At 42.6% G+C, this 15611-nt stretch overlaps 1 protein-coding gene across 1 annotated transcript in view; it reads left to right on the top strand.

Annotated features, from left to right (window-relative positions):
* Positions 1-15611, top strand: part of tlcd4a (TLC domain containing 4a) — a 44302-nt gene that overhangs the window by 12645 nt on the left and 16046 nt on the right. The window contains 1 exon segment of the mRNA XM_048601787.1: positions 818-954. Coding sequence (XP_048457744.1) covers positions 818-954 — 137 coding nt within the window.

The raw sequence follows: 15611 nt of genomic DNA, 5'->3' as shown, positions 1-15611 counted from the left end.
CACCAAGACCCCCTACCATTATTTTTAAACTCCAGCCCCCTAACACTAAGGCTAAAATTTAATTTGCCTTCTTCCTTGTTTCACCTGCAAGCTAGCTTTTTTTTTGTGTTTCACATACAAGAACATTTCCGAACCCAGTTGTGAAGAAGGGTCACCAGACTCAGAACGTTAACTCTGTTTTCTCTCCACAATACTGCTCGACCTGCTATGTTTCTCCAGAAATATGTTTTTGTTTTGGATTTTTAGCATCTGCAGTTCTTTGTTATATTAACATCCAAGTCACTCTGCTGCTTTTTTTTTTTGGGGAGTCTCTCTCCACTTAAATAAGAATAATCTCTTTTGATTCGTCCTACCAAGTTGCATGACCTCTCACTTGCCTACATTAAACTCCATCTGCTAAGTTTTTGCCCATTCACTCACTCTATTTCTCCTTACAGACTCCTTATGTCCTTATCACAACATGCCATCCCACCTATTTTTGTGTTCTCAGCAAATTTGGATTCATTATACCCCTATTCTCTTACGCATAAATTTAGATATTAAATAATTGAGACCTTAGAACAGTTGATTGTAATTCAGGGCTGAGATGGATAGATTTTTCACTAGGAAGGGAGGGTGGTGGGGGAAGGCAGGAAAGTGGAGTTCAGGTTTATCTAATCAGCCTTAATTTCATTGAATGGCAGAGCGGACTTGATAGGTCAACTTCTGCTCCTACATCTTATAATCTTTTTGTGGTCAACTGTTTGCAGCAAACAGCTGAGATCATTGTTTTGATAGCTGCTGTAACTTTAAGCAACTGAATAAATCTCCAGAGTACAACTAATCTCTTCTAATTTTTGGTTTTGTGTTGCTTTTCTAGATTTCCTACTCATGTTATGGTATTGGGAAGCAATTGGAGACATATATTTTATTATCCACCATTCTACAGCACTATATGCTTACTACTATGTACTGGTGAGTGCCATGTTAGACAATAGCAGTATTTGTGGGCAAGAAAGGACCAAGGGTGAACAGCGACAGACCTGTGCTTTAGCCAGCAATAACCAGTTAAAGCAGTTGAATTAATGTTGTGGCCAATCATTGAATTGAGTTTAAGTACTTGCTGAATTATGCTAGTGACTTACTAAAAATTACCATCATGGAAATTGAATTTTCTTTACGTTAACTCTGTACTTTACATTCTGGTTTGCTGTAAAGAAAGAACTTCCATTTTCTACCAGATATCCCAAGCATGCCAAAGCATTTCACAGGTAATGAAATTACTTATAGGAAAGTCAAAAGCCAACTTATGGCCATTGTGAAAAAATATCATATGCCCCCATATGTGATTGAGATGGTTTAGACAATTTATTGGTTCCCCTTGTGCATTTCTGTTTTCTCCCCTGGGCTAACAATTGAGTTATTTAATTGAAAATTTTTAGTTTCAAACATTTGACAAAACATTTAGCGGCAAAAGTCGGTCAGATTTTTTACATTATCATTAACCAGTGAACTGGAAAGCCATTTGCCATCGCTTATTGGTAATATACAGGTACTCTGCATTTTAAAGTTGCCCCATTTTAGCATTGTTTCCCTTTAACATTGGTAAGTTATTAGAACAGGAAATCTTACTGAGCATTGAGATTGTTTATAATGTAAGTGTTTGAACTGATTGGTGCCAACTTGGCGTGATCTCAAGGAGCTCCCACTTGTGGCCTCTCCTGGTGTTGCACCACTGCCCGTGATGTGCAGTAGGAATCTCTCCACCCACTACATTCCATACTACCTTATGGAGCTGCCACCTGACTATCAACATCACCACCTTGAAGACACCGGATAAATCTCTGCATGAGAACCTACTGCAGGGTGCCACTCACTTCCAAACTCAACCTGTGGCATGCCAATACCACATAGCTTGGCAGACCTGCTGTAAACCCACCCTAGCCAGCCAGTCAGCCAGTAAAAAGGGGGTGCTGCATATTCCTGGAAACACACCACAGTACAGCAGGAACAAGTGACAACCCCAGCCAAAGGTTTGCAGTCTGATGACTGCAGGACCCCCTCATGCACACCCCAGATAGCGCCATCTTTGGCTGAACAGTTGGAAAGTCCTCTGCAGAATGTACTGCAAGTTAAGTATTACATTTATCTCTCAAGCAGGGTGTTTTTTTTTTTAATTTTAGTTATTTGAGTGACTAAATTCCTACAGTTAAATCTTAAACTCAGGGACTACATTTCAACTTACAGGGTACCTTCTGCTGAGTAAGGGCCTTAGCCTAAGCGCTTCACTCAAAATCTTTTCACTGAGAGCCACGACTTTCAGGAATGCTTTCACTGATGTGAAGTGAGGACCGTCTAGGTCAGGGATTTGTGGTGCACTGGGTAGTGCTCTCCCCATTGATTTCACAAGTTTCAAGGCCCACTTCAGATCTTCAGCATCAAACCTTTTTGGCCTGGCCTGGCCTGACCTCCAGCACAGTACTGGGGGCATGCAATGCACTGTTGAAGGTTCTATCTTTTCAGATGAGGCTTTTTAAACCAAGGCCTCCCTTTGTGGCATTTTGAGAGTTGTCACCAACATCCGGACTGACGTTTATTCTTCAGTCATCATCACAGAAAGTAACACATTTATATAGTTGTTACCACATTGCTGTTTTGTAGGTATTTGCACAAATTGGCTGCACCTTTTACTACATTACAGCAGTGACCAAGCTTCAAAAGTAATTAATTGGCTGGAAAGCACTTTGGGACATCTGGTACTTGTAAAACGTGCTGCATAAATGCAATTGTTCTGTCTTTTCATTAATATTTTTAATGGCTTTTCCTGTCTGACAGTGGTATTCCACAGTATTAACAGGCAATATTCTCATAAAAATTTTTCCTGTGCATCTGGCAGGAATTGATTCTCCTTTAGGAATGTAGGAAATGGTCAGCAGGCCAGGCAGAATCTGTGGGGAGAGACACAAGTGAATGTTTCAAGGTGGCTGACCTCTTAGCAGACAAAGGGGAAACAACAACAGGCTTGAGGAAGGGTCACTGGACCTGAAACGTTAACCCTGATTGCTCTTCACAAATGCTGCCAGACCTGCTGAGTTGCTCCAGCAATTTCTGCTTATATTTCAGATCTTCGGTATCCACAGTGCTTTGTTTTATTATATTGTGGTGTTGATGTGTAGTTTCTGAATGAGATTACCCCGTGTTTCAGTTTGAAGACCCAGATTCAGGCATGACAAAGACATATGTCCAGCCCAGCTGAGCTTGAAAACACCTACTGGTATAGCTGTGCTACAATGTAATCAAATGGAGACCTGGTACAGTCCTACATATTCAGCCGACGTCCCAGACTTCTCCAACCCAAGTTTGCAAGGCTTAGGATTGGATAGAATTATAGCATCCCTACAGTGCAGGAAGAGGCCATTTGGCCCATCAAGTTTACACTGACCCTCTGAAGAGCACCCACCCAGACCCAGACCCCCAGCCAGTCCCCACAACCCTGCATTTCCCGTGGCTAACCCACCTAGCCTGACATCTCTGGACACTGAGGCAATTTAGCACGGCCAATCCACCTAACCTGCACATCTTTGGACTGTGGGAGGAAACTGGAGCACCTGGTAGAAATGCATGCAGTCACAGGGAGAATGTGCAAACCCCACACAAGCAGTCACCCCAGGCTGGAATCGAACCCGGGTCCCTGGCGCAGTGTCGCAGCAGTGCTAACCACTGAGTCACTGTGTCACTCACTGTCCCACAACCAGGATGTAGCTACCAAAATCCGAGACAAGGCTGTTTGTTTGGTAGGAATGGCCCTAGAACTTTGGATCCTCTGAATTTCAAGGGTTCTGTTGAGGCATGGGCAGGAAAATGACTCAGATTATCTCCTCCTGCCATCCCTTAGCTGGTGAAAAATGGCACTGTGATACAGTTCATAGGCTGCGATTAATATCAGTGGTGAAGCCCTGATGGCAGTCTGGAAATCTGGTGTAACCTTCCCATGATCTTTTCCAGGAACATGGCTGTGATTCTGTACTGACTGGGGAAGTAACCGCCTGGCATCAGGGCTCTGGTTCCTTTAAGGATGGAGATCCGAAAGCCTAAGGCTACCAGATGGTTGGTGGATGATCAACTCTTTAATTCCAGCAGCAGATCCCACCATGAGCTCAGTGAGGTCCAACAATGTGGAGTATGCCAATGGGGATGGGAAGTAATTGGGCTGCTTGAGGACCTCCATCGGCCTTTGAGTAGGAAGGCTGTCCTCTACTTTCTCTGCCCCTGACTGAATCGTGCAGGTAGGATAGCAACAAGAAGGCTAGCCACCACCGCCAGCAACCACCCCTCCCCACCACCCTGATGCAAGCAACCACCACCACTCAAAAAAAAATCTTTAAACCCTGCTGTTCCTCTGGGCCAAACTTTTGTTGTCATGCCTTTTGTGCTAACATGCTTGCCTTTCCAATCATGGACATTCGTGATGAATATTCTGGGGTTTCTTCTCTTTGGCCAAAAGAAGAAGAATCCTCCAGCCCCATGAACTTGGTCTCTTGTGGACACAGGAAACAGGAGTAAGGGTAGACCTTTCATCCCCTTAAACCTGCTGTGCATTTCAACTTGGTCATGATTAATCTTCTACCTCATTGCCACTTTCCTGTACCCTTGATTTCTGATCTCTTTAATATCTAGAGATCTATTGATTTCTATCTTGAATGCATGGCTCTGCAGACCTTTGCGAAAAGATTTCTGAAGATTCCATACCTGAATGAAGAAATTCCTCTTATTTTCAGACCATGTAGGACAACCTTTCATTCTGAGACTCTCTCTTCCATTTGGTTCTAAAGATCAAATCCTCCCTAGACAGTAGAAACATCTGTCCTGCATCTTCCTCCTGGAGTTCTGCAAGAATTTTGCGGGTTTCATCAAGTTCATCACTCATTTCAATACATGCCCAGTCTCCTCAATCCCTCTTCAAGTAACAGTCCCACTATTCCAGGGATCAGGGATTGGTCTGGTGAACCATCATTGTACTGCCTCAGTGGAAAGTATATCCTTCTGGGGTAAGGAGACAAAGTCTGTGCATAGTCCACCAGGTGTAGTTTCATTAAGGCTCTGTACAGTTACAGCAAGATGTCTTTGCTGCTGTGCGCTCATGCTCTGGCAATGAAAGCTAGCATTTGTTTTCCATTGACCTTCCTAATTGCTTGCTGCACCTGTGTTTTTGTTGTCAGTGACTTATGATCAAAGACACAAAGGTCCCTTTGCACATTGATACTCCCCAATCTCTCACCATTTTAAGAAATGCTCTGTGTTTCAGTTTTTCACACATTTTGGCTGAAGAAAATTTACTTTCTCCTTCCCACCACTGTTCTCACTATATTCTCCTAAAACAAGCTCCATCATCGTAATAACAGAATCATTGCCTTCTGAGAGATAAATCTATGAATCCAATGTTTACATAAACCAGGGAGTTTAGCAACACAAATATAGGAGAGGACACATGATTATTAATATTAATTATTCCATGATTTCAAGACTTGGAAGCACTGACTGCAAAAAGATGTAATAACCTTTTGTGTATTGAACAGTTGTAATTAAAATGGGAAGTGAAAAATATTGAGGGTTGTAGTTTAGGACTTTGTTCTTCCCTCCACCATAAAGATGAAAGTTATAAGTGGGAGAATAAACTGAGAAATGCTAAACGTCAGACAGAGATCCTGAGAGGAAGGGAAGATGTGCACAGCGACTAAATGATGGAATTTTAACGGAGTACATCAGGCCACTGAAAGTGAGGCAAAGGTCTGAAGGGGCAAATTAGATAGAAGAACAAGGGAAATACATTTTGTGTAAGAGTTAATATAAGTAAAATGCGTACTCTTGATGCCTCTTAATGACTATTTATGGATTACTGCTGTGCTTACATTCTCCATGCAAAATCTGAAATTTCCTTCAAACTAACTTATCTTTGGTGCATTACAAATCATGCATTTTTATTACAGATTTTAAAAAAAATTTACAAGACTTTGCATTGGTAGTTCAGTATTTTACAATGTCTTGCCATATTAAAGTTATTTTCAATGGCTTTAGGCTTGTCTCTGGCTGTTCACCCTTGGTCCAAAGACATTTTGAAACTTGCATCACTGGGTTAGCTGATTTATCTCACTATTTTGTAATTTTGCATGCAGTGTTTAATTGTAAGTGGGATGTAAATTAACTATCTTCTTCTCTATCTTTATATTTTTGTAACTGTGCATGTTGCTGCATTTGTGTCTTCAATTTTGCATGTATTTTTGTTTCATCTGAGGGATCAATTTTGCTACCAGAAACACATTGACTAAAATAAGAACGTTGTTTAAATTGTAATTCCAATCTATTTCTCATTTCTATTCCCTTGCAATGCCTCTCTCCTGAGATTTAATGACCCATGTTGAAATATAGATCTGCATGGGATGGTATCCATTGTGGGCCATGTCTGAGCGAGCCTAACCTGCCTAGACTAAAAGTTGTTCAGTGATAGGGATCCTGTCTTCATCTGTGCACATGTGCAGGGGTCAATGAACAGTTTGAGAATTTTGGCTCCTTCTCTTTCCAGAGCTATTTATGATCATTCTTGTGGGTGTGCTGGTAGAAACTAGCTAACTATGCAATTGGGTGAAATCCTGTACCATATTAATGTATTTAACCATTGAGTGAATGGGAGTCTCGCTTTAAGATTATTTTTGTCCCATTTATTATTTCACTTGCGATGCTTGTAAGGGAATATCTCAGAATAGGATAGGCTATTTGTTTGTAGGGAAGTTTCAGATGAGGTCTGTCAGTATAAAAACTTTTCTATTAATCAATGTATTGCTGACGTGTTTCATTTTTGATATGTGTACATTGCTGAATCATTTTGTGCATAATCAAAATACTGTTCTAAATTGATTCCAAACTAATAAATTTGAGTTGTGACCGTTTATGGCAAGTCTTAATTTGCAACAAGTGTTACCTAATTCTTATGTTTGAATATTGTTCGTTTATTTGACACTATAGACTTGCAGTAGGTCTGTAGTAAGCAAATATTAACTTTGTTTTAAGTTATCCATCCAAAACATGTATACTGTGATGCTTTGCACTGTAACAGAAAGAATTTCTGCTTTTCAGCGACACAAATGAGCCAATAGATCATAGAATCATAGATCACAGAATCCCTACAGTGTGGAAACGGGCCCTTTGGCCCAACAAGTCCACACCAATCCTCAGAGCATCCCACCCAGACCCATCTCCCTAATCTACACATCCCTGAACACTACAGGCAATTTAGCGTTGCCAATCCACCTAACCTGTACATCTTTGGACTGTGGGAGGAAACCGGAGCACCCGGAGGAAACCCACGCAGACACAGGGAGAATGTGCAAATTCGGCACAGACAGTTGCCCGAGGGTGGAATCGAACCCGGGTCCCTGGAGCTGTGAGGCAGCAGTGTTAACCACTGAGCCACCATGTTATAGATCTCTGTTCAGAAAGTGTATGTAATTTACAGATAGCCATTTTACACTTTTGTTTTGTCATCCACTGTCATCAAAAGTTTGTTCTCGCATAAAAGAAAAATGCTCACCAGCCCACAGCTCCGGTCAGGTTACTGAAAGAGGCTGCTCCGCTTTTTCTATATTACATGTGCTGGCTTATAAGGCCTATTTCCAAACATTTTTCTTCACGATTAATAATCTTTATTAACAAAAAGTGCAATTGAAAACCGAACCAGCTTATTTTTCTTCTTTGGATTATTTCCACCATGTATTAAATCTCTTGATTATTGCTTTTAGAGATGCAGTAAAAACCATTTTGAAAACCCTCTCTGAATCAGTGTTTGATGTAATAAAAGCCTGTAGTTCTAAGTAGCTTTTGCAGAGTAGGAACTGTTGGAGCCTTTAAGTCTCTCTGCATCTATTTTTGAGCATACCGTGTCTCTCCATGTTTAAACAGAAAATTAAGTCCCCCCAATAGATGACTTGACCAATTTGTTGCAGCAATATTAATGAATCTTGGAGGTTAGAGTTTGTTGTGGAACATTTAAATGGTTAATTTGCCTGCAATCTGCAGAATCTTGTTTGTTTTTAAATGAGGCGGCCTGTGCTATATTAATCATCTCCTGGGGATAGTGACCTTTTTGCATTTACCTTGGCCGCAGAAGATTGGTAACTGCTTCCTTGTAAGTTCTTGAAGAGGCTCCTTTTCTCCATTGAAACTGTCAATTTAAAAAAATAAATGGTGAATCTATGCAGGGCAAGATACTTGTCTGAAATCTCTAGTATTGGTCGTATTACCACTGACTGTAGCTTCTGTCTTTCTGATTGTTTGAAAAATGTGCGCTAGTCAGCACCTAATACTGTCTTTCCTTTCACAGTGCTAGAATGCATGAATTTTCTGCTTCTCTGCCACTAATTGTAGTCCTATGTGTAGATGCTGTGTAGTTGTCTAACTTCTTTTTGTCTTTTCTCCTTACTTACCTAATTATATACTTAAATCCCACTCACACCCTTTACCATCTGAGCTTAAAATGGTAAACTGCAAAACTACAAAATTAGGAGAGAATCAATTTACCTAGTGAGCTTCTATATCTCTCTTGTCTGCAATTAAATGCTATTGCTATATACTGAGCAATTGTATTGCCTCATAGTAATATGGACTTACCAGAATGTAGTGGTATTAGTATACAATGCTTTCAACTCCATTTTTGAATGGGCTTTTTTCCTTTTTCTTTGTCATTGTACATTTCACAAGTTTATGCATTCATAATACTGTAAGTATGCTTTTAACTCTTTTTCTGTAGAATTACCTGGTAAGATAATGATGTTTTCTTTCCCCAGATGACAGTAGAAGTACCTTTGTTATAAACCCAGTGGAGTTAATCAATATCTATCTGATGGGATGTAACGAATGACAGCATTGTAAAGTATTTATCTAGCAGTAACCGCAGATTGCACAATGCATGCTTTGTTTCTTTTAATTTGTTCATCTTTCCATACATTGTGTTTGAATCCTTTGCACCATTACTGGTTCGGAGAGAGAGGGTGGACCTCGATGTTTGCCACAACTATTTTGTAATTAGCTGCTGAGCAGTGTTTAAGAGCAGCTAGCCACATATTTTTTGCCAGAGGTGCCTCCAACAATGAAATGCATGAATCTTCCCAGAGACTAGTAACTGGAGTTGTGGAGATGGAAAGGAGCCCACATTCTGCAACTGTGATGCAGTACACCCATCCCCATTGCCACTAGAGATCATTCATGTATCTATCTTTCCCCCCGGTGAATTTTTTTTATACATTACGTCCATTGCATAATGACCAGTTCCCTGATCTGTCCCTCCTAGATTTGCTCTAAAAGTAGGACATTGGTATTTGCCTGTTGGAAATTCGTGATTGCACTATAAACTCCAATGTGGAAGTCAGCAGTAATGCCTCTAGGCCACATCATGAGAAATCCGCATCTGGTAATGGATTGAGGTTTGTTTGAGAAATGGAGGTATAATATTGCTCGGAAAGTATTGGTAAAGTGGGAGTAGAGAATTGAAAAGGTGGGTTACTCTGGTCAATGGTAAACCCCAGGATGTTGATTGTGGAGGTTATAGCAATGGTAACAGCATTGAATATCAAGGGACAATAGCTGGATGCTGTCTGGTTGGAGATGGTCATTGCCTAGTATTTATGTAGTGTGAAGAGCTTAGACATCTTTGAATGTCTAAGTTTGATCTGTTTGCTCCAGAAATTGAGTTCCGATATAGGAAACTTGTTTACATTTTTGTACTGTTTTCCAAGTGATAGCAACTGCAAGTGGAAGCAAATTTATCCAGTTCTGGTTGGACCGTACTTGCCAAGCTAATCTTGGTTTCCAATATTTCCCCATCTGCAAATTGATCCTCACTCTGTGAACTGGATGAGGTAAACGTTTGTTATAAATATTTTGGGATTCAGACCAAGAGTCTTTTTTATGATTAATTTCTTAGTCGTTCAATATGGAAATTGATCATGATAAGCTTTGGGATATTTTTTCTCACTCACCTATCTGTAAGTCTTTGGCTGCTTCTGCAGTTTTTAAAAATTGTATTGGGTATAGTTTTCCCATACAGCTTTAAAGTGACTACATTACCCTAAACGGATCAGACTGCCTGTTAGTTCATAGAGCTTTTACATCGTGTCAATGTCAGTCATCAACATCCATCTATTCGAACCCCATTTTCCAACACTTGATTTGTATCTTTCTATGCTACGGTGTTTCAAATGCTTGTCTAAATAGTTGTTAAATGTCATGAAGGTTTTTGCTTCTACCCACCTTTTCAGGCAGTGAGTTCCAGATACCCAGATTGCTCCCTTCTAAACCTACTCCTTACCTTCAAATTGTGTCCCCTGGTAATTGACTTCTTTACAAAGGGAAAATGTACTCCTTCTTTTTCTACCCTGTCCATGTTCCTCAGAAGATTGTACATTTGGTCATGTTGCCTCCTCAAACTTCTCTGCTCTAAGTAAAACAACCCCAGCCTACTTAGTCTCTCTTCATAACTAATTGCAACGTTCCAAAGAATCTCGTCTGTGGCCTCTCTAGTGTAATCATGTTCTTTCTATAGTGTGATGACGAGAACAGCACACAGTACACCAGCTGTGCCTAACTAATGTTATACTCAGCTCCATCAGAACCTCCTAGCTCTGGTATTCAATTTGTTGATAAATAAAGTCAAGGATCCCATTTTCTTACCCAACTTATCTACCTTTCCTGCATCTATGAACATGCATACCAAGATCTCTCTGATCTCCTGTACATCCTAGCGTCCTACTGTTCAAAGTGTACTCCCTTGCCTTGTTCATGCTCTCAAGGTGTATCATGCCTCACTTTTCAGGATTAAATTCCATTTGCAATGGTTTACTCCATCTGATCAGCTGGAACAAGTCTACTATTTATGCCATTACGGTTATATTGCACTTAGGTCTGTGGAAGACAATTGACATACTAGAATTTTAAAAAATTTACTCAGGATGTAGGCACACTGGATGGGCCAGCATTTGTTGCCCATCCCTAGTTGCCCTTGAAAAGTTGGTGGTGAGCTACCTTTTTGAACCGCTGCTATCCATGCGCTTAGGTAGATGCACAATGCCCTTGGGGAGGGAATTCCAGGATCTTGATGCAACGACTGTGAAGGAATGGGGATATATTTCCAAATCAGGATGGCATGTGCTTGGAGGGTAACTGGCAGGTGGTGGGTGTCCCATGTATCTGCTGTTCTTGTCCTTCTAGATGGTAGTGGTCCTAGGTCAGTGGTGCGATCTAAGGATCTTTGAATTTCTGCAATGCATCTTGTACATGGTATACACTGCTGCTATTGAGCTTTGTAGAGGGAGTGGATTCTTGTGGCTGTGGTGCCAGTCAAGCAGGCTGCTTTGTCCTGGATGGTGTCAAGCTACTTGAGTGTTGTTGGAGCTGCACCTATCCAGGCAAGGGAAGAGTATTCCATCACACTCCTGACTTGTGCCTTGTGGTGATGGGCAGGTTTAGGTGAGTTACTCCCTGCAGTATTGCTAGCCTCTGACCTGCTCTTGCAGCTACTATATTTACAAGTGTAGTCCAGCTGAGTTTCTCGTCCATGGTAAACCCCAGAATGTTGATTGTGGAGGATTTAGCGATAGTAACATCATTGAATATCAAGAGATGATAGCTGGATGTTCTCTTGTTGGAGACGGTCATTGCCTGGCATTTGTGTAGTGTGAATGTTGCTTGTCAGCCCGAACCTGGGTATTGTCCAGGTCTCTGCACTTGGACATGGTCTGTTTCAATATCTGATGAGTCACAAATGGTACTGAACATTGTTCAACAATCATCAAACATCTCCATTGCTGACCTTATGGAGGGAAGGTCATTGAACTAGCTGCAGATGGTTTGTCCAAGGACACTACCCTGAGGAACTCTTGCAGAAATGACTGACCTCCACAACCTCAATTGTCTTCCTATGTGCAGAACTCAAAACCTTCCCAAACCTCCCCACTGTCCCCACCTTTGACTCCAACTTTGATAGGGCTCCTTGATGCCACACTCCATCAAATTTGGCTTTGATGTCAAGGGCAGTCACTTTCCCCTCCCCTGAGGAATTTGGCTCTTTTGTCTGTTATTGAACCAAGCGTATGGTATGTGTGATAGTGGATGCATCCAATGTGAATGTAAATTCTCCTCTTGATGCGGGAAATTTTAGGATGGCAGTAATTTCATTTGATCTGAAATGACCTGTAATTAAGTTAACTGTATAATTCCTTTAGTGAGTAATTGTTTTAGCAGACAAGTGGAAGTTTACTTAGTGAAATAATCCTGAAAAGGATATAATTTCACGAGGAATAACGTTCCCAAAAAAGATTTTGATAAACGAGCTGTAGAAAAGTTGGGAAGGGGAAGTGATGGAAGGGGGTTATTATCAGTGCTATCGAGCAGCACTTGACTACAATAATCTGCTCACTGATACTCTGCCAGGGCTACTCAGCTCTGTCAAAGAAATGAAACCAGACGGATCACCTGGCATCGACCTAGGCACTGGAAAAGACAGTGGCTGAAACAGCCCTTTGCTGAAACAGCAAATTCCTCCTCACTAACATCTGAGGGTTAGTGCCAAAATTGGGAGAGCCGTCTCACAGACTAGTTAAGCAACAGCCTGACATAGTTGTACTCACAGAATCATACCTTACAGACAATGTCCCAGCCACCACCATCACTATCCCTGGATATGTCCTGTCCCACTGCAGGACAGGCCCAGCAGAGGTGGTGGCACAGTGGTATACAGTCAAGAGGGAGTTGCCCTGCGAGTCCTCAACATTGACTCTGGACACCATGAAGTCTCATGGCTTTAGGTTAAACATGGGCAAGGAAACCTCCTTCTGATTACTGCACACCATCCTCCCTCAGCTGATGAGTCAGTACTCCTCCATGTTGAACAACACTTGGAGGGAGCACTGAGGATGATAACGGCACAAAATGTACTCTGGGTGGGGGATTTCAATGTCCACCACCAAGAGTGGCAGCAGTATTACAGATTGAGCTGGTCGGGTCCTAAAGGACATAACTGCTAGACTGGGTCTGCGGCAGGTGTGAGGGAACCAACAAGAGGGCAAAACATACTTTTACCTCATCCTTACCAATCTGCCAGCTGCAGTTGCTTCTGTCCATAATAGTATTGGTAAGAGTGACCATTGCACAGTCCTTGTGGAGATGAAGTCCCACCTTCACATTGAGAATAACCTCCATCGTGTTATGCCGCACAACATCACCGTGCTAAATGGGACAGACTTTGCACAGATCTAGCAACTCAAGATTTGGCATCCATATGGCGCTGTGAGCCATCAACAATTGTACTCCAGCATAATCTGTAACGTCATGGCCCGGCATATCCCCCACTCAACTGTTACCATCAAGCCAGGGAATCAACCCTGATTCAATGGAGAGTGCAGGAGGGCATGCCAGGAGCAGCACCAGGCGTACCTGAAGGTGAGGTATCAACCTGGTGAAGCCACCAAACAGGACTACTTGTACTCCAAACAGCGAAAGCAGCAAGTGCTAGACGGAGCTAAGCAATTCCACAACCAACAGATCAGATCTAAGCTCTGCATTCCTGCCAAATCCAGTTGTGAATGGTGATGGACAATTAAACAACTCACTGGAGGAGGAGGCTCCATAAATATCCCCATCCTCAATGATGGAAGAGCCCAACACATCGGTGCAAAAGATAAGGCTGAAGCATTCGCAGCAATCTTCAGCCAGAAGTGCCGAGTGGATGATCCATCTCGGCCTCCTCCAGTGGTCCCTGGCATTACAGATACCAGGCTTCAGCCAATTCGATTTGCTCCATGTGATATCAAGAAATGGTTGGAAGCACTGGATACTGCAAAGGCTATGGGCCCTGACAACATCCAAGCAATAGTACTGAAGACTTATGCTCCAGAACTTTCCACTCCCCTAGCCAAGCTGTTCCAGTACAGTTACAACGCTGGTATCTACCCGACAATGTGGAAAATTGCCCAAGTATGTCCTGTACACAAAAAAGCAGGACAAATCCAACCCGGCCAATTACCGCCCCATCAGTGTCGTCTTGATCATCAGTAAAGTGATGGAAGGTGTCAGCAACAGTGCTATCAAGTAGCACCTGCTCAGCAATAACCTGCTCAGTGACGCCCAGTTTAGATTCCTCCAAGGCCACTCAGCTCCTGACCTCATTACAGCCTTAGTTCAAACATGGACAAAAGAGCTGAATTCCAGAGGTGAAGTGAGAGTGACAGCCCTTGACATGAAGGCTGCATTTGACCGAGTGTGGCATCAAGGAGCCCTAGCAAAACTGGAATCAGTGGGTATCAGGGGGTAAACTCTCTGGTGGTTGGAGTCATACCTGGCACATAGGAAGATGGTCAAGGTTCTTGGAGGTCAATCATCTCAGCTCAAGGACATCCTCTGCAGGAGTTCCTCAGGGTAGTGTTCTTGGCCCAACCATCTTCAGCTGTTTTGTCAATGACCTTTCCTCCATCATAAAGTCAGAAGTGGAAATGTTCACTGATGTTTGCACAATGTTCCTTAGATACTGAAGCAGACAGTGTTCAAATGCAACAAGATCTGGACAATATCCAGACTTGGGCTGACAAGTGGCAAGTGACATTCGCGCCACACAAATGCCAGGTTATGACCATCGCCAACAAGAGACAATCTAACAACCACCCCTTGACATTCAATGATGTTAACATCACTGAATCCCCCACTATCAACGTCCTAGGGGTCACCATTGACCAGAAACTCAACTGGACTCACCACATTAACACAGTGGCTACAAGAGCAGGCCAGAAGCTGGGAATACTGTGGCGAGTAACTCCCCTTCTGACTCCTCAAAGCCTGTCCACCATTTACAAGGCACAAGTCAGGAGTGTGATGGAACACTCCCCACTTGCCTGGATGAGTGCAGCCCCAACAACACTCAAGAAGCTTGACACCATCCAGGACAAAGCAGCCTGCTTGATTGGCACTGCATCCACTCCCTCCACCACCAACGCTCAGTAGCAGCTGTGTGCACTATGTACAAGATGCACTGCAGAAATTTCACCAAAGATCCTCAGACAGCACCTTCCAAACCCATGACCACTTCCATCTAGAAGGGCAAGGGCAGCAGATACATGGAAACACCACCACCTCCAAGTTCCCCTCCAAGCCACTCACCATCCTGACTTGGAAATATATTGCCATTCCTTCACTGTCGCTGGATCAAAATCCTGGACTTCCCTCCCTAATGGCATTGTGGGTCAACCCACAGCAAGTGCACTGCAGCGGTTCAAGAAGGCAGCTCACCACCACGTCACGAGCAACTAGGAATGGGCAAGAAATGCTGCCCAGCCAGCGACGCCCACATCCCACAAATGAATAGAAAAAAAAACTCCTTGTAGCTTAGGTTCAAATATGAACAAAAGAGCTGACATCTGGGGGTGATGTGAGAATGACATCACCGTTTCATTTGACTGAATGTAACATCAAGCACCCCTAGCAAAACTCTGATCAGGGGAAGTTCTCCGTTAGATGGCGTGATCCCTGGCAGAAAGGAAGATGGTTACGGTTGCAGGATGTCAGTCATCTCAGCTCCAGGACATCTCTGCAGGGAT

This window comes from Rhincodon typus, chromosome 10 (genome assembly GCF_021869965.1).
Source record: "Rhincodon typus isolate 14 chromosome 10, sRhiTyp1.1, whole genome shotgun sequence".
In the NCBI taxonomy this organism is placed as follows: Eukaryota; Metazoa; Chordata; class Chondrichthyes; order Orectolobiformes; family Rhincodontidae; genus Rhincodon; species Rhincodon typus.
This window is presented reverse-complemented; position numbering and strand designations above follow the sequence as displayed.